This window comes from Zea mays, chromosome 9 (genome assembly GCF_902167145.1).
Source record: "Zea mays cultivar B73 chromosome 9, Zm-B73-REFERENCE-NAM-5.0, whole genome shotgun sequence".
NCBI classification, from domain to species: domain Eukaryota; kingdom Viridiplantae; phylum Streptophyta; class Magnoliopsida; order Poales; family Poaceae; genus Zea; species Zea mays.
In genome coordinates this window covers 160,762,821-160,780,466 of record NC_050104.1, presented here as the reverse complement: position 1 = coordinate 160,780,466, position 17,646 = coordinate 160,762,821, and the positions used below count along the sequence as shown (strand labels likewise).

The following is a 17,646-nucleotide window of genomic DNA, read 5'->3' as shown; positions in this document are numbered from 1 at the left end:
GCTTTTCGAGTCAGCAAACCCCAAACAATCTCAAGATCAAATATATAACATAAATATTATTAGATTAATCTCTTGTTGGACGGAAGTACTTACTTCCCTATTCTAGATTCAAGCTTTTCTTGCGATCACAATAGACGGTATTGTTTTGTTTTTACTATGTACACAATAGATATCTACACGTAACTAGAGCTACTGTACGATTAGGATTAGTCACCAAGAAACTACAAAGCATTCATCATCTAGACAGCTGTAACATTTTTTGTGTAAATTCGAAGGTATATTCCTCCCTGATATTTACATCTTTTCTCTGCTATTGTCAACCTATCTACATCTGTTATTTGTTGACCTCCGGAAGGGGAACAAAAACAGGATAGTAGGTATTCAGTTCAAGGTGCTCCAGGATCTGCTGGGCAGCTGACAGGTACGAAGAATGGCCATCAACAAGCCCGGTAACATCCACCTGTAAATCGTGCACAGTAAAAATAATGGAACCTCGCTAAAAACATGAGAATTGTCACCCACAAATGCTTACGTTCTCAACACCAGGCACATCAATGGCCTGGATGCCAGCCAGTCCTTGGGTAAGCAGGCTACATCAGAGAATTAGCAAGTCAGCAAAGGTATCGACTTAACTGTTCCAGCACTGACTATCAATCAATTCGAAATCAATCCCACTTTGTTCACCTTGCTCGGAAGGTTACACCGAGAATCCAGTCATCTCTCGAGTACACATTCACAAATCTCCCTGCAACCATCTGCAGTGAAGCAGAGGCTAGTTAAGAGATATGAGCAGGTAAAAAACACAGGACATATTTGTAGCTGGAGATTACTGGTATCTCTGCATTTTAAGTGGAGAAGGGATAAGTTATTGTTGTACCTTCCTGGCAGGCTCCCACCTCTCACCTTTCACTGAAACGGGTGCACCAAGGAGTACAACCCTCTCGACAAGTCCCTCTGACTCATTCCATCAAGCATAAGAGCAAAGTCATATGAAATTTAGGTTACTATAACTAAAGAACAGATACCATTGTCGCTTGATAAAGCTAGCTCCTGTAAGCACTTGAATATGACTCGCGCTCCAAGCGAGAACCCAACAAGAGTCACAGGCCTGACAAGTTTAGAATCAGAAAAAAAAATTGTAGTTGGGGGGGGGAACTACTGTGTTGGATAAAACTTTCTGTAGTTGGAACTACCTGTTTCCTTGCAGTCCCTTAAGAAGCACTTCTGCAAGCATTTTTCCTGCCTTATCTGATCTGAGAGGATACAGTTCATCAGTTCGCTAAACAAGCTGTTAGGTACACTACAGATAACTAGTATATTAGCACAGAGAAATTTTAGTATTGGAAACTTCGCCAGTTTGACACAAGACATTGTACTACAAGGGTTTGCATTTACCTGTCGATAGCAACAGACCATTTACTATCAATAAAATCTGTAGCGGCAAGCAACGTAGCAGGCCAAGCAAATGCTGCAAGAAGGCCACTTAAGACAGTTCTCATAGCACCTTGTTTCATCAATTCCATTGCAAGCCCTGCATAAACAACAACACTAATTACAAGGCATTCACTAACAGTAGTACAAGGCAGAGTACAAAACCCTGAACATTACTTGATGTCAGCCAATCCTGTATTGCTGTACTCACTGCAATTATGTGCTTGGACTCCCATTGAAGGATGTACCTGTCAAACATTAATCAAAAGCGTAAGATATGTGAATAAATTACAGCGACTAGGATTCATAAAACAAATATGAGAATACATTCCATACTTCTCTAGGTTATCCTTCCATCCTTCCCAAGGTTTCCAGAAATCCTCCTCATCAAAAGCAAATCCAGAAACCAAGATGCCAACAGCAAGGCGCTGAAGAATTAGCAACATTTACAAAGACGAGATCAATTTCATTCCAAAATGGGTGAGTAGCATTTTTGTCAGAGAGAGAGAAAAAAGGGACTCACACCCTGATTATGGTTATCACCAATAGGTTTGAACTCAAATTCTTTCACTTTACCAATTCGTCTTGCCATTTTGGTACCCGTCAAGCCAGCCCCAGCAGCTAATTTGTCGGAAATCAATTCAACGAACATTAAAAGCTAAGTACAACATTTGTACACCACTTTCTATCTCTTTTTTGGATACTGCATTACAAGTTAACTTTTACAAGAAATGCATTTGGGAACACTTTTAGTAATTTATAAATGTGCCAGTGCTTATACAGAGTGGTGTATGTTCATTAATTGTGTAGGTTTCCTAAGCAATACACTAACCACCACAAATAATGGAGGTGACCGTTGCTAACTTAAAACAAATCTTGACTGTTATATATAATGAAGAAATAAGAGCTCCAGATAATATCATAAGAGTTCCAAAGGAACATTTATACCAACCTCCAAATGAGGCAGCAACTGCCACAGAGCCAGCAACAGATCCTGCCGCAGCAGCCATAGCAGCAAATCCACTAGCCCCTATGAAAGGGACAAGTGTGCCCAGTGTTGGAGCTAGAGCACCAAATCCTGCAGCAATGGCTGGTGCAGCTAAACCTGTCGGGTCGAAGAGAATTAGAGCATATGAATCACCTGGTGTAGTGTGTCCAAATGATGCCAAGATGTTCAGCATTTCATTAGATACATGATCTGGAACGCAGTCCTACCCCCAGTAATAGCCAGCAACGCTCCACCAGTCAAGGCAGCGGCACCAATAATTCCCCCACGCTTCCATTTCTCCCACTTGCTTCTTGGTGATGCATTTTCACGCTCTTGTTCTTGTTCTTTTGCCGCAGCCATGGCAGAGCATGCGACCATCACCTCCATAGCTTCCTATAGTGCGAGGATTGATGATTAGAAGTCAATTTGAGATATGCGCAAATACAAGCATACAGATGAGTTATGAGTTTCTGTTTCTCTCTTGGATGATCTCAGGTCATTCTTTTTAATTGAGATTAAACTGGAACCAATTTTCACTCTGCGACACTGAGAAGAAAGAATAACTTAACTAACCATTTTGATCCACTTGACGTCAAGCCATGCTGCTATCAACCGAAGAGCAACACGATGCCGAGCATCATAGCCCTTCCTGAAGTGAGACGACTTCCTGTCCTCTTCCTCTTGCGATACAGGCTTATCAGCGATACATGCAGAGAGAAGCGCATACAGCAACACCATCTTGCGGTGCTCATTCACAGGAACATTTTCCAAGGACAGCTTGACGATTCCAAGCAAGTTCTCGGATGAGCCTGCCTCCGTAGACTCCAAGGTCGCATAGGTACAGGCCGTGGAGTATTTAAACTCGTCTTTGATATTCTCATCTGGTGCAGTGTCGCTGCCCAAGCTCATGACCATCACATCAACTGCTTTCGCCAATGCGATCTCCTGCTCTAGCCTGTCTGAAGAGCTCTCGCCGTCTTCCTCAAAGAGTATGCTTATAAACTGCGAAACCAAGGAGTGAAATGAGACTATGGGATACTGCAACAGTGATGAAAGGGTTGAATATATTCACAGCATTGGCACTGAAGTTTAAACAGCATTAGGCTGTCTCGAGCAGAGCGTGTCTATGACCATGTAAAACACTCACTGTTTTGAAATAAGAGGCGAGATACTAGGATAGAAGGTGGCACATAGATCATTGGCTGGCTCAGCGGTCAGTAACGGAGATTTGTTAGCAATTTGATGGGGGTGGTGTTGAACCCTACAGGCATAAGCTGTGTTCCGAATGGAACACCAGAACCCCCAAATCGATCCCAGCGGCACTGACCTTCGAATCCAGTCCCTCACCCAACTGCTGTGAAAGTAGGTGAACACATATAACACGATCGGGTGGGAGGGATGGAAGGGCCGTACCGCACCGATGTGATGCTTGGCGGCGTCCGGCGACGCGGCCGTCTCCTCCATCCCCGCCCATGCCTTGGGCTCGATCTCCAGGAACCTATAGCACATCACAAGCACAGAAGTCACGGATCGAAGGTGAGTGAGACGCGGGCACCGGCGCCGGGTTAGCTACACGGCACCTGAAGACGGGGCGGAGGAGGCCGCGGGAATCGTGCGTCCAGAGGCCGGCGCCCGAGGTAGTGTCGGAGCCGGTGCTGGATATGGTGGAGGAGGAGCTCCCGCTGGCGCTGCTGGCGCGCTCCTCGTCGTCGGGGCCGGAGCCGAGGGGCTCGGACTGGTGGATCTGCGCCTGGCGGAGCGCCAGCGCCAGGAGCGTCCCCGCCGCATAGCGCTGCGTGGGCGTCAACGTGGTCGCCATACGCGAGGAGCGGGCGTGTGTGCCGCCTGTCGCGCGCCGGCACCGGCAGTTGAGCTCCGTGGGGGAAATTTCGGTGTGGGCGTGGGAGCCGAGGGACACGCGAGGAGGCTTGACTTGGGCTGCTGCTGGTTGACTGCTTCTATCTGCTGGACTCTGGACACGGGCCGGAGGAAGCCCATAAGCATGCTCAGAGTGGGCCGCTACGCCAGCGCTTCAGCTCCAGACCCAAATCGAGCAAACTGCACATGGGCCGGAGATATCGATCATGCCTTTTCTTATCGAATACATCAAATATTTGTATTCATGTGATTTTTCTATCTAATGTGTGGTGATGCGTTGAACTACCTAGCTAGCTACTGGTTAGTCATCACGGGCGATGCTGGGTGGGGGTGATTTAATTTCAGCAGACAACAGACATGGATTGAGGTCATCCCCGTCCACGCAACTGATGCTGGTATACAATACTCATGATCATATCCTCCAAAACAGATTTTCATAGAATGATAATGTATATGCACAGTTCTTTTCTTTTGGCTAAACATGTGTGCATACCACACACAGGTACATCATACATGCAACACAGACGAAAAAGAAGCAACTCTGTTTACATTTTAGTTACTACTGTATACACACTTGATAATGACGGATACTTCCATCCTCCTGCTGTTCGTTTTATCTCAGCAGTTGCTCTACTTTTGATTTGGTGGCTAATGACATGATGACCCATCATCCCAGCTAAAGATGATAAGCAAATCACCCCCCACCCCAATACCCCCAAAGCGCAAATCCCAACGCCTCCTGTTCCTCACCAACCCAATTCCAATAGAGGGAGGGTGTGGTCAGTTGAGCAGTCGCATCCCCACGACCACCACAAACAACAATGCGCGCCACGTGTCTACGACAGCAGCTACAGCTTCCCTCCGGCGCCCAACAAGCTCCGGCCGTGCTGCGGCTGCAGCTGCTCCAGGGCCCGCACCACGTCGGCCATCGACGGCCGGAGGCCCGGTTTGTCCCGGACGCACGCGGCCGCTAGCGCCAGCACGGCCGCCGCCTCGCGGGCGTCGTATCGGCACCCCAGCCTCCGGTCCACGAGGTCGCCGGCTGCGGCGGCGGCGAGCCTCGGCGCCACGGACGCCGTCAGGAGCCGGCCGTCGCGGAACGCCTGCACGCCGGTGAGCAGCTCCAGCAGGAGCACGCCGAAGCTGTACACGTCGCTCTTCTTGGTGACCACGCCGGAGCGGAGGTAGTGCGGGTCGACGTAGCCCGGGGACCCGAACACGGCGCGCGGGCGCGGGCCTGCAGCGGCAACGGCCACGGCCGCCGAGAACCCCGCGCGCGCCGACCCGAAGTCGCACAGCCTGGCGCCCATGCCCGCGTCCAGCAGCACGTTCGACGCCTTCACGTCGCCGTGCACCACCTGCGGCTCGCACCGCTCGTGGAGGTACTCCAGGGCGCGGGCCACCTGCAGCGCCACCGGCACCCGCCGCGCCCACGGCATCGGCGCCGCGCCCGCGCCGCCGCCGTGGAGCTGCTCGTGCAGGCTGCCGTTCGGCGCGAACTCTAGCACCAGCACGCCTTCGTCTGCATGCATGCACGGATCCATGGGTCAGAGAGAGGAACCCACCTGTCCTGTCACAGGCCCCACGCGGTCCCGCGGCCCGCCGCCCGCCCATGGAAACGAATGAACGAACTCTACAGTCTCTCTACCTCGCTGGTCGCAGAAGGCGAGGAGGCGGACGATGTGGGGATGGCGAACGCGGAGGAGCGCGTCGAGCTCCTGGCGGAACGCGCGATGAAGACGCTCGCTACTACGATGGACCTTCACGGCGGCGAGGGAGCCAGCGAGGCGGGCGAGGTAAACGGTGCTGAAGCCGCCCTCGCCGACGATGGCTGACGTGAAGCCTCCCGTCATGGCCTCCACCTGCGCCCACGAGAGCTGCCTCGCGTTTGCGGTCGTCACGGCAGCGGAGACACTGGTACCAGACACGCTCTTGGCGTCAGGCGGCTGGCCATCGACGACGGCACCGCCGTCGTCTTCCGGAACGCGGCCACTGACGGCCACGGCCACGGCGCTGGCGCCGCACCCGCAGCAGAGGAGGCCGCCGCGCCTTTGCAGCAGCATCGTCCCTGCCGCCCGCCTCTGGTAATCGCGCTCGCACGCACCGGTGTGGCGATGGAGGCCCTGGAGCCTCGTGTGGGTGGTGCAGGGAGTTATGAACTCCAATATATATATTAGGTGCCCCGTGCCCGAGCCCGGCGAGGAGCAGCCATATATGAACCGAGCGCAGGGAGAGGGAATATTATTTGGAAGGCGACGTCGACGTGAAAGAGATAAAGGTGACCGTACGTGAGATGGGAAGTAGTTGTAGTAAACGTAAACGAAACCCATCACCGATCAGTGTAAAAAGGAGATTTTTAGTCTGTTAAGCTCTTTGGATTAAAAAACAGTTCAAACCTTGGGCACGCTCCAGCAGGAGGGAAAAACATGGGAGGATCTCAAAAAAAAAACATTACATAGACCAGTCCACTGCTCCAATTAAGACGGTCTTCTTGGTATTAATCAAAATAGTGTTAATGGCATTTTAGTTTTCTCTATATTACTTAGAGAAGCCACATACTTGAAGCATGTAAAGTTATCAAGCCAGACAATCGATTGTCGTCATGACTAAGGACCTGTTTGGAAGCAAACTATTTTTTTTTTTAAAAAAAAATCTAATTTCTATCTCTAATTAATTTCTAGAAACTGGTTTATAAAAAAATTGGTTTATGGTGACTAGAACCATCTCAGTTTTTATAAACTAGTTTTTTTAGCTAGGGAAGGCTAGCTTCTTGTTTTTTTTAAAGCTGAGAATCTAGTTTATGTAGACTGGTATGTTTGAAACCACGTCAGTTTTTATAAGACAATTTCTTAGAAAACTGGGAGCTTCAAACAGGCCCTAATAAGAGAATGTATAGGAGTGTTCTTTTGTTAGGAGTGTCACCGGAGGCCTCGAGTTTAATTTTACACCATTCTTAAGAGATCAAATGTGGACGGTTACCTTTCATGAGATGACTAGTTGTCGTATATGTACTGACGTGGTACCGGTTACCTAACGCTATACGTACATGCATATGATGGTCATATATATATATGACAGAGTGAGAAGAGCGAGCGAGGAATAGGATGGACCTGGTTTACATTACACAGCCTCAAAGTCATAGTCGTCGTCGTCAGGTGTCGTGGTCGTCTCGTCAGCACTGAGCACTGCCGAGAGCTGATGAACTACCTAACAACAATGCCCCGGCCGTGGTGTATGCATGTTTTGGCAGTCAGTACGTCCCAAGCTGCATGCGGGGCCAGAAAGAAGCTTCCTGCTTCCATATGGCCGAGAGGACCAAGGTGGTGTCGGCTTGGTTTGGTGCGCCGTCGCCATGCTTGGGACTGGGATAGACGACGGAAGCTGCGCGTGACGGCGGGCGGTTGCGACGTTGCTGTGTGGCCGAGCTAGCTGCATGCCATGGCATGGCCGGGCGCCGGCGGTCGACTGCTGCTCGATGAAACCGTACGTACCGCGCGCCAAGGGATCGGCGGAGGAGAGCTAGATGAACAGTCTGGAAAGAAGAATCCTTCAAGTCACTGCATGCATGTGCTGGACTGGAGTGCATGTTTGGAAATATAATGCATGGTTGGCGCGACGTCCGTCCACTCTGATGCTGGTTGGCCGCTGCCGCCCGCCGAGCACCCGCCTTGTTGGCGCCAGAAGCAGCAGAGCTGCCTTGTTGCCAGATGCAACATTCCAGGTGAGGTGAGGTGATCATGATCTGATGAAAGATGCAGGAGCTAGCAGCAGCACGTATGCTTGTTGCGTGCAAGAAACAGCCGCAGCAACCTTTCGAATGGGCCTTGTCCCTGTGCGCGCATGCATTCATGCATCTCTGATTATTCCTCCTCTAACTCGATTGATCAGCCACTACAGTGCCCGTGATGAGCTAACAAATTAAAACCCTGAGGCCTGATGCCCGACCTTCCTCACCTGGCCTAATTAATTGCATTGCATTGTATATAAGCAGCTTAGCAGAGCATGTGAACTGCTCATCACTGAATAATCCACCGGTAATGCCTGAAGCCTGCGTTGCTAGAGGCCTTGGCGTTTTGCTCGTCTTTTGTTAGGTACAGTACAGCTGGTAAAGGTAACCACCTGGCTATACTGCAGGTAGAGTATATTTTAATATGGCCTTCCAAAAAGCTAGATTCTCAAGTGTCTGTATTTATATATAAGGTAAAAACAACTGTAGTGGCACCTTTTGATAAAGATATGAAGAAATAGCACTACTTTTACACATTCATCAAATAGGGCCACCACGGCGTGGCGTCTAACTAACTTATCCCCGACAACGGATTAATCTGTTCTCTAGCTAGGCCATTGTCTACTCTGAATCTACAAGGAAAGAACAACTACGTATAATTTACATATATTTGCAGGTCATTTTTACTGTAGCCCAGAGGCTTCGCGCATGGGTTGTGCTATAGAGGCAGGACTCATGCAACTTTTTGGTAATGGCTACGCAACATTTAACTCAAGTGGTCAAGGAGTTTTTTTTTTCCCGGGAGCATTGTTGGCGGTCTAGTCTTCGGATTGATAGCCACTAGTGTGTGTTTTTAGATTTTGTTGGGCTGTGTGCTTCTATGGGCAGAGGCCGGAAGTGACTTTCAAGAAATTGTATCATCTCGATGTACTGTTCTTGAATGAATAAAAATCCTTCCCTTTCAAAAAAAAAAAACCGCTAAAGGCAGCCTAAAACGCAGAACGCACCACAGCCAGAAGGAGGTGCTGACGAAGAAGGCCGCTTGCAGTGCATTGATAGATGAATATATTGCTGCTAGCTAGCTAGGTTTCGGGCAGCAGGTCGCCATCGGACATGAAATCCACTCATCATCACATCGGATCACAGGGGGCTGCGTCTTGTGGTCGTCTGTCCTGTCCATTACTAGTGCAAAACTCCATCGTTTGCGTTGGGACCCATGCCAGAAGAGGACATCTTAACCGAGACGCACGCAGACGCCGACGCCGCGCGCTGGTGACGACTGACAAGACGACTTCGCAAAAACGTCGCATTCCTTTTTTCAATTTCCTTGCTTTGCTTTGCATTTTGTTTCGTTTTATAGCCCTGTCCGATCCTACGTGAAAACGAGTCTGCGCACGTACGTACGCGTGCGTCTCTCATTACCAAGAAATTAAGATAGGAAATTAACATGAAGAACAGCATGTCGTATATATGTTCCGATGCACATTTATATATAGATCGCGAGCTAATATATGGGTATGTACCTAACCTTTATTTATTAACTCTAACCCATCCAAACAGAAAAGAGCTACGCGGGCTAATTCTTTCTTAAGCCTGCACAGGGGTCTCTAACCAGCTGTCGGGCAACTAACTAGAGATACCTAATTTGGCCAATTCTTTAGCATCCTAGTTAATCTAAATAGACCCTAAGTGCATAGTGCAGTGTGATCCAACTTTCGCCCAATGCAAGTCTGTTATTGATACCTAATTTGGCCACATCATCTACAATACTGTTATTGATCTTTTCAGGGAGCACACCTACGTTTGTGTTGGGGATGGTAAATCCACTGCCAAATGAAGTTGAAGTTGAAGTTGCCAAATGAATTGAAGATTTTCCTTTGGTTAGTTATTCCTGAAGGACATATTGAACACTCGAGAGAACTTGTTCAAAAAAAAAAGATTCTTCTGGACCTGATCTGATCGAATTTTTTGTATTTTAGCCCTTAAACAGAAGTAAAATCACGTTTAGACCTAAAAAAAATTTTAAATGCAGTTTTGGACCCTTAGCTCGGCGCCATAGCCTGTGGCGCCGAGCTAACACAGCTCGGCGCCACAGCCTATGGCGCCGAGCTTCGTGATGTGTCATCCCGCGTGGCACCTAGCTCGGCGCCACAGATCTTGGCGCCGAGCTAGGAAATATCCGCTCGACGCCTTTCTCTCTGCCCGTTTCGTCTGTTCTTCAGTTTTCGCGCCGAGCCCACCGCCGCCGTTAGCAATTCGCCCGCCGCCCCGTCGCCGTCGCCTTCTCTCCGGCCACCCGCACGCCCATCACCGGCGGCGCGACCGCCCTAGTCTCCGGCCTCTCCGCCCGGTGAGCTCCGGCGAGCACAGCCGAGGTCGCCCGGCGAGCTCCGGCGAGCACAGCCGAGGTCGCCCGCCCCGCCCTCCTTCCTCGCAGGTTTCCGGTCGCAGTAGGAGAGGACGAGCGTCCCCCTTTCTCGTGGACCCAGAGCAGAATGAATGCGGAAAATGCGGTAGACTTGGCCACAACTCACGTACATGCATTTGGACACTTAGTCAGGTGTGATATATTTTTTTATACACAAATTTTATTCTAATATGTCGATTTTTTTATACACAAATTTTATTCTAATATGTTGATATCTTAATTTGCAGGATGGCGCAGTTCCACTTGCTGGACCCTCACTACGACGAGCACCGCAGGGGCCGTCTCACCGCAGAGGGAGAGGTAACATTTTGTACATAAATTAAATTTTCGAATTAATATGTGCGACCTATATTTGACTAATGAAAATTCTTTTGATTGCTAGGTGTTGCCCGTTCTGCGGGTCCGGACCCACGACCGGTTTCTGGAGGAGATGAGGTACGATGAGAGGTACACTCCTCTCCTACAGAGGGCTGGCTTGGACGTCTTATCGTACCAGGTCCGCCGTGGGCTGCCCACTTTCAACCCAGCAGCGTTGACGGCTCTGGTCGACAGGTAAAGACTTCTCTAGTTGTTTAATATTTACAATTATCAAATCTACTTTGCATACTAATGATTTTGTATTCTTTTGTCTTCCAATAGGTGGCGGCCAGAGACTCACACTTTCCACCTTCCCTGCGGTGAGATGACCGTGACGCTTGAAGATTGCCAGAAGATTCTTGGTCTCAGCATTATGGGTCGTCCAGTGACCGGTCAGGCATCACCAGGCGGTTGGAGGCAGAGGGTGGAGGCCTTTCTTGGGAGACTGCTTCCGGATGAGCTACGAGGTAGCCACAACACCGGAGTCCCACTGACCTGGCTTAGGCAGAGCTTTGGGCAGTGTCCACCTGGTGCAGATGAGCAGACGGTTGGATACCATTGTCGAGCTTGGATTCTCCATCTCTTTGGTTTAGTTCTTTTTCCAGACGCGACAGGCGACAGCGCGTCATGGATGTTTCTGCCCTGCCTGACTGACTGGGATACGACCGGAGGTTACAGCTAGGCTTCAGCAGTGTTGGCCTTCCTGTACAGGCAACTTTGCGAGGCTTGTCGTCGTTCGTCGAGGACCGCCAGCTTAGGTGGATGTGTCTACCTACTACAGCTGTGGATGTGGGCACACATACCCGTCGGGCGACCCAGAGAGTTTCCTCCTCGTGAGTGGTTCGTGGTAGCCGGACATCGGCTTAAGCCCACGGCTGCTTACCGCTGGGACCAGGTCGAGGAGCCATTCGCACGACACCAGCGTGCTTACGTGGAGTACTCAAACGAGCTCGACGCACTTACTCCTTCGATGGTGAGTTGTCTCCTTTTTTCTTTTTACATGTCCTTTCTACTTTTTACATGTCCTTTCTACTTTCAACCTCCTATACTCTGCACGCTTCGGGCTATCATAAAAGGCAGATTTTGCTTCCCTATGCATGTCGTGTATGCGATCGTTAATGTACGAATCAACGAGTCGAGATCCACAACGCATCTTCTGTCCCATTATTCTCTTGGACTCTATTGTGCGCATCACCTCTCCTTTGTCGTCGTAACTCTCCCAACTGCATTTCCTCGTCTCCTACAAAAAAAAATAGTAAGTACCGCTATAACATTACATCTGGTGCAAAAAAAATACCAACCTCATCGTAATCGACCATATGTCCACAAAAATATCCAACACCAAGCTCCGAAGGAACTAATCCATACTTAGCTTCAATACCACATTTGCAGAGTACTGGATCAAATTTGACCTCTTCTACCGCCCACCCCATGTATCTCTTTTCCTTTACCTCTGGCTCTGGCCAATGGGACAAAGGACCATACAACCACTCTCTGAAACGACACTTACGCCACCCGTATGGCTGCAAGAGAAAAAATTAGTAATTTATTGTAAATAAAAACTAGTTTATACAATGGGCTCACATAATCAATGTTGCTTCAATGGGTTCAATGGGCTCACATAATCAATGTTCGGATAACAGAACTGCTTGTCATAGTCTTCGTCGATGACAGCACGGTCTCCACAATCGCATCGAGGCGGTGAGTCCATCCGTCTTTCTGTTGCTACCTCCTTCTCCTTATCCGTCATTGGTGGAGGATTCGGGGGAGGAGGTACCCAACGCTTAAAACGCTCATGACTGGTCTTTCCACTCAACCAATTAACGAAAAGAAGATATCGAGGGTCAAATTTATCAGGACCATCGATCCACTGGAAAAAGAAACACCTCTCATGTCCCTAAAATAATGGAAAGATGCACTATTACATATCTACAAAAAAATGAATGCGAACAAAATTAAGTGATAAGTCATAAGCTACGTACGTCCAAAGTGCCACAAAGGTAGTAGCAGCGAGCAGCCGTGTCTGGATGTTGTGATTGATGTACCCAAGCCAGTCTGCCACAGTCACAGTTAGGCACGGGGAGTTCAGGAGGAACAGGAGCATCCTTACTAGATACGTCCGGATATAACTCCCGAGGACGACCTCTCTTCTGCCACAACGCCTCTCGGTACATGTCTTTCATCTAATAAACGATTATAATTATCACTTATACCTAATATGCTTTATAATAAGTTTACACAAACTAATACTCGAAATGATAATATAATAGGTGTATACAAATTATTAAACTAAAACCTAATATACAAAACGAATCAGTTCGAAATCATACCTTGGTCTACGAAGTGAACCAACTCAAATCTTTGAATCCAGGAAATTTTTACGAAGTTTGGAAATAGGATGAAATGAGCTGCTCTCGGCCAGCCGCGCGGGCGTTTTTATAGGAATTCGTAGCTCGGCGCCAAGATCTGTGGCGCCGAGCTACGAGGCCGCGCCGCCACGTCAGCGCCAGGTCAGCCCTGGACGCAGCTAGCCATTGCGGCCACGTCACAGCTCGGCGCCATAGGCTGTGGCGCCGAGCTAAAGGTCCAAAACTGCATTTAAAATTTTTTTAGGTCTAAACGTAAATTTACTTCTGTTTAAGGGCTAAAATACAAAAAATTCGGCCGATCTGACTCCGCTGTGGTGTGGGTGTTGAGTATAGGACTCATGCCTTTATGGATTCCCAACTTGGATGGTGCTTTGCTCTTTAGTATGTGCTTGCCTCCTGATGTTGTTCTCAAAGACAGGCACGCGGAGGTCCTTGGGGCTGTTTTGTGCCGGACCTGGGAGTATAGGAATAACCATATCTTTAGAGGAGAGGAGTCTCATGTGCCCACCTCCTGATGTTGTTCCCAAAGACATCCAGGCATGTGGTGCATGTAATCAATATTTAACATATTGTAGGTTTATTAATATTTATACAATTAGTAAAAAATATCATATCTAAAAGTTTATAATAGCTTACAAAATTATTGTGCCAATGAAAGTTCTTTATTTTCCTTGTGGATTTGTTTGAGTACTCTAGTATTGACTCCAATCCACGTGTGTTGAGATAAATTAAAGTGAGTTTAAGTTACACCTCAACACATGTGGATTGAGACCAATACTAGAGTACTCAAAATATACCTTTGTGGTTCCGTTGGTTTTCAAACGGGAGAGTGTAAAGCGGCTCTAGCTGCCTACATTATTGGCAGGATGCATGCAGATCCTCACCGGATTTAAAAAGTGAATGGCTAATGATGGGCCAAAGTTTGGTGCATTGGATAGCAAATAAGCACAGTGTTTGGAAGACGGTCGGTGATTATTTACTATATTTCGTGATGGAATGACATGTCTAAACTGATAGCCATGATATATACATTGTCGGCTAAGCTGGGTTTTTTTTTTCAGTTGAAATGATGATTGAGCGACGGCTAAGTGAGCTAGTGCTGAATTAGAAACAAAAAAAAGGTCCTTGTTGGAGGAAATTGTTCAAAAAAGTATATGTTCTTGGAAGAAAATGTTCAGTATTCCGCTCAAAATAAAAGACAGTTTTTCTTTCTTCCATCCTATAGAATGACTTGACAAAATTGTGGTGCTGTGAATGGAAAGGAAAAAATCAAACGCTAAATAGGGAGTCTGCGTCTTTAGTCGACTGCTTAAGCAAGTCGAAGAATATGGCACTGCAATTCAAATAGGGAACTGCAGGTTGGAATCTATGAAGCTGCGGCCCATTATGGAAGGCCGAATAATATATAAGGAACGCATCAGAGCAGTCTCAATTCTCAAATCTACAAAGAACACTCTACCACACAGTTGTTGGTCCCCAAACTAACAGTGGGCCTCCCCACATACGAAACGAACAGGAGATAGAGGCCCAGACAGAGTCGCCGCGGCCTCTCCTGCCAGGTTCCAACTCCCCACCCACGCTTCACTAGCCCACGGCCCACGCAGGCAGCCACCGTGTCCCGGTCGAGACTAGTTATCTGTAGCGGCAGTTGGCAAGTATGATCTTCAATGGAGGCCGCGAGGTTGAGACAATTGCATATTTAAAACTCTAGACATTGTGTTTCGTAATGATACCATCCAAAAGATTTGCTTCGTACAAATGGTACTATAAACACATTCTAATTGATTATACTGCCATTAACTATATATTCTTCCTTTTCTAATCTAATCTTATGTATTTTGTCTCTAACAAGACAATTTTAACCCTCCGCTAACTTGGATTCTGGAAGATTTGGCCACGGATCACGCGAACACATCGCCGGCTGCTGTTGCTCGCCCAACAGCTCACCACCGGGTGTTATGGCCAAACAACTGTTGCTGCTCGCGGAACAACTATATTAGTGGAAATCGTCTCCTACAATCAGTGACAGACACATGATGAAAATTTATGGAGGCAAAAAAAAAAAACACATGAGAGCCATGGCTTAATGGTTCGCGAAACCTGACGTGGTCGTTGGAGACAGATCATATGGTTGTGACGAGCGAGATCTAGTTTATCGGATGGATCGGTGTCACGATAAAAACGAGGCAAGGGACAACAGATGAGCTAAGAAGGGGCGAAATCGGAGGATCTCTAGGGACCCGCCGCCCCATTTCACCACACACTCCGACCACCAATCATTCCAGCCAGACGACACAAGAGGCATGGAGCACACCAGCCGGCATCGTCCAACTGAGGATCCGGTTGGTTTTAGGGATCCCGATTCTCATACGAAAAATCTATATTTTCCACTTGTTCGATGGATCTGGTCATGCTAGTCCATTCAACACGTACGATGATGTTTTTCTAAGCCCTCGAACCTTTTTTTTCCTACTTCTTTCTAACGGGTCTTCAAAGTTTCTAATGCAAAATAATTATCACGCGAGACAAAAGCAGCTTCGTCATCACTAACAAACGACCAGATGTAACAAACGGAAGAGGCCTCATTTTGTTTTGAGATAGCAGAATCTTCTCTTTTTTCCCATTTATATACATTTGCTTTTCCTAAAACTGAACAGATGTAATGTATGTGTGATTTCTGTAAATTAAATTTCTACTCCTACACCGTCGTCACCCCGTCCTATAAAAAAACGAGTGTTTATATGGATTGGACGCTTGAATTTTAATATTCTCTCTCTCTCTCTCTTTTTTTGAACGGAGGACGGATTACGTGCGTTGCAAGCTGGCCGTCCTGAGTCCTATGGGCACGGGGAAGATTCTTATCTCTGATTGATTAGATGATGGGCTACAGAAAATTAGTACGGGAATCTTGCTGCAGCTGCTCCCTCGGTCCCACAATAACTATACATCAATATTCTATATCGATCAAACTTTCTTTTAGATTTATTTTAAAACGCTAACATCATTTGTATTTCTAAATAACCTTGTTATCAAATTAGATTTAAACATTGTCTAATAATATTAATTATAATAATAAATATCGAAATCTTTTTATATCTAATCTGATCAAATTAAAAATGGTGTATTTTTTTTTTAAAAAAAACGGAGAGATTAGGGAGATTCTTTGGAGTTTGGACCCTTTCGTCGAGCGGGACCCACGGGATGACAGATGACACGTCATCGTGCTCCTTTGCCCACTCACTTCACAGTCTCCTTCCTCTGTCCTCTACCAGCAGCAGCCCCACCAGCCACTATGCTATATATATATGGAAAGCAAAAACCAAAACCAACACAACCACTTGGTGGGCGCACCGCAGCTGAGCCTGTAGAGCACGAGCGCGCCCGTGAGAGTGGAAAAGAGAGGGCTGGCCCCGCCGGCCTGATCAGATCAGCGGAAGGCACACCGAGCTCTTGCCTGCCTCCACTCCACCCAATGGCGATGCCGAGGGCGCCGGGCGCGGGGTCGCTCCGCTTCCTGGGCCTGCTGAAGCAGCCGGAGTCCGACGCCGCCGCCCCATTCGAGCTCGACGAGCGCGACGTGTTGTGGCCGACGGGCGGGGGGCAGCAGGACGGTTGGGCCGCCCCGCCGGCGAGGCGGCGTCGCGCGCACGCCATGCCGCTGTACAGCTTCGGGCTGTCGTCGCTGCTCGCCGAAGACTGCGGCGGTGGGGTGCCCGTGCCCGTGCCGGGGAGGGCGATGGCGATGGCGCCGAGCGCCGCGCCGAGGCAGTCGGCGCCGGTGCGCGTGCCGGCGCCGTGGCCAGGCGGCAGGAGGGCCGACGAGGACGAGGAGGACGGCGAGGAGGTGGTGCCGCCGCACGTGGTCGCGGCGCGGCGCCACGCGCGGTCGTCGTCCGTGCTGGAGGGCGCCGGGCGCACGCTCAAGGGCCGCGACCTCCGCAGCGTCCGCAACGCCGTGCTCCGGCAGACCGGGTTCTTGGACCTGTGAACGTCCGCAGGCAGCCATGGCACAAGACGCCGATCGATACATTGTTGTGTGTCTGTGTGTCGTTCTAGCGTCCCTTACAAGTTACACATGAAGAACTGAACTCAATACGTTCAATCATCCGATGGGTCTGCTCTTCTTCTCCGCCTGTGCACAAAGCCTCCGACTTTTTTTCCACCTGAATGCAGCACCAACCCAACCGCCAATATTTTTCTCCTCTGCTCTGCTCCCACCGGCGGCGGCGGCGGGGTTGGTGGCTGGCGGCGTGACGGCATAATGCGGTTTCGTCAGAGATCGGAGATGGGAAAAAGGCAGGCTCAGATCCCCATGCCATGCCGTGATTGTCCACAAGCTAAAGCTAGCCTGCACAGGCAGGCGGTCTCCAGATCCATGCCGTCTCTCGTGTGCGCCAGCCGTCCTTTTTACATCTCGTCGTTTGGTGCAGCGTGGGATATGATGTGACGTGAGGTCCCCGGTGGCGGC

The 17,646-nt window shown here is 48.9% G+C and overlaps 3 protein-coding genes across 4 annotated transcripts; 1 reads left to right on the top strand and 2 right to left on the bottom strand.

The window, feature by feature from the left end:
* Window positions 1–41: 41 nt before the first annotated feature.
* LOC100193799 (uncharacterized) lies at window positions 42–4,349 on the bottom strand. 2 transcript variants are annotated; one of them, XM_008659900.3, is made up of 15 exons: window positions 4,000–4,349; window positions 3,833–3,917; window positions 2,993–3,421; window positions 2,647–2,812; window positions 2,384–2,536; window positions 1,955–2,052; window positions 1,768–1,859; window positions 1,609–1,679; window positions 1,396–1,531; window positions 1,194–1,253; window positions 1,026–1,108; window positions 878–954; window positions 685–755; window positions 533–590; window positions 42–460 (listed from the first exon to the last, which is right to left on the bottom strand). In XM_008659900.3, the coding sequence occupies exons 1-15, from the start codon at window positions 4,236–4,238 to the stop codon at window positions 335–337; spliced, it is 1,944 nt and encodes a 647-aa protein (XP_008658122.1). In that variant the 5' UTR covers window positions 4,239–4,349; the 3' UTR covers window positions 42–334.
* A 361-nt stretch (window positions 4,350–4,710) lies between these two features.
* LOC100284687 (uncharacterized) lies at window positions 4,711–6,434 on the bottom strand. Its single transcript, NM_001157582.2, has 2 exons — window positions 5,946–6,434; window positions 4,711–5,819 (listed from the first exon to the last, which is right to left on the bottom strand). Exons 1-2 carry the CDS (start codon window positions 6,358–6,360, stop codon window positions 5,146–5,148), a joined length of 1,089 nt encoding a protein of 362 aa, NP_001151054.1. The 5' UTR covers window positions 6,361–6,434; the 3' UTR covers window positions 4,711–5,145.
* Window positions 6,435–16,508: 10,074 nt separating this feature from the next.
* LOC100275828 (uncharacterized) lies at window positions 16,509–17,283 on the top strand. Its single transcript, NM_001149820.2, has one exon. It carries the CDS (start codon window positions 16,651–16,653, stop codon window positions 17,164–17,166), a length of 516 nt encoding a protein of 171 aa, NP_001143292.1. The 5' UTR covers window positions 16,509–16,650; the 3' UTR covers window positions 17,167–17,283.
* Window positions 17,284–17,646: the final 363 nt, after the last annotated feature.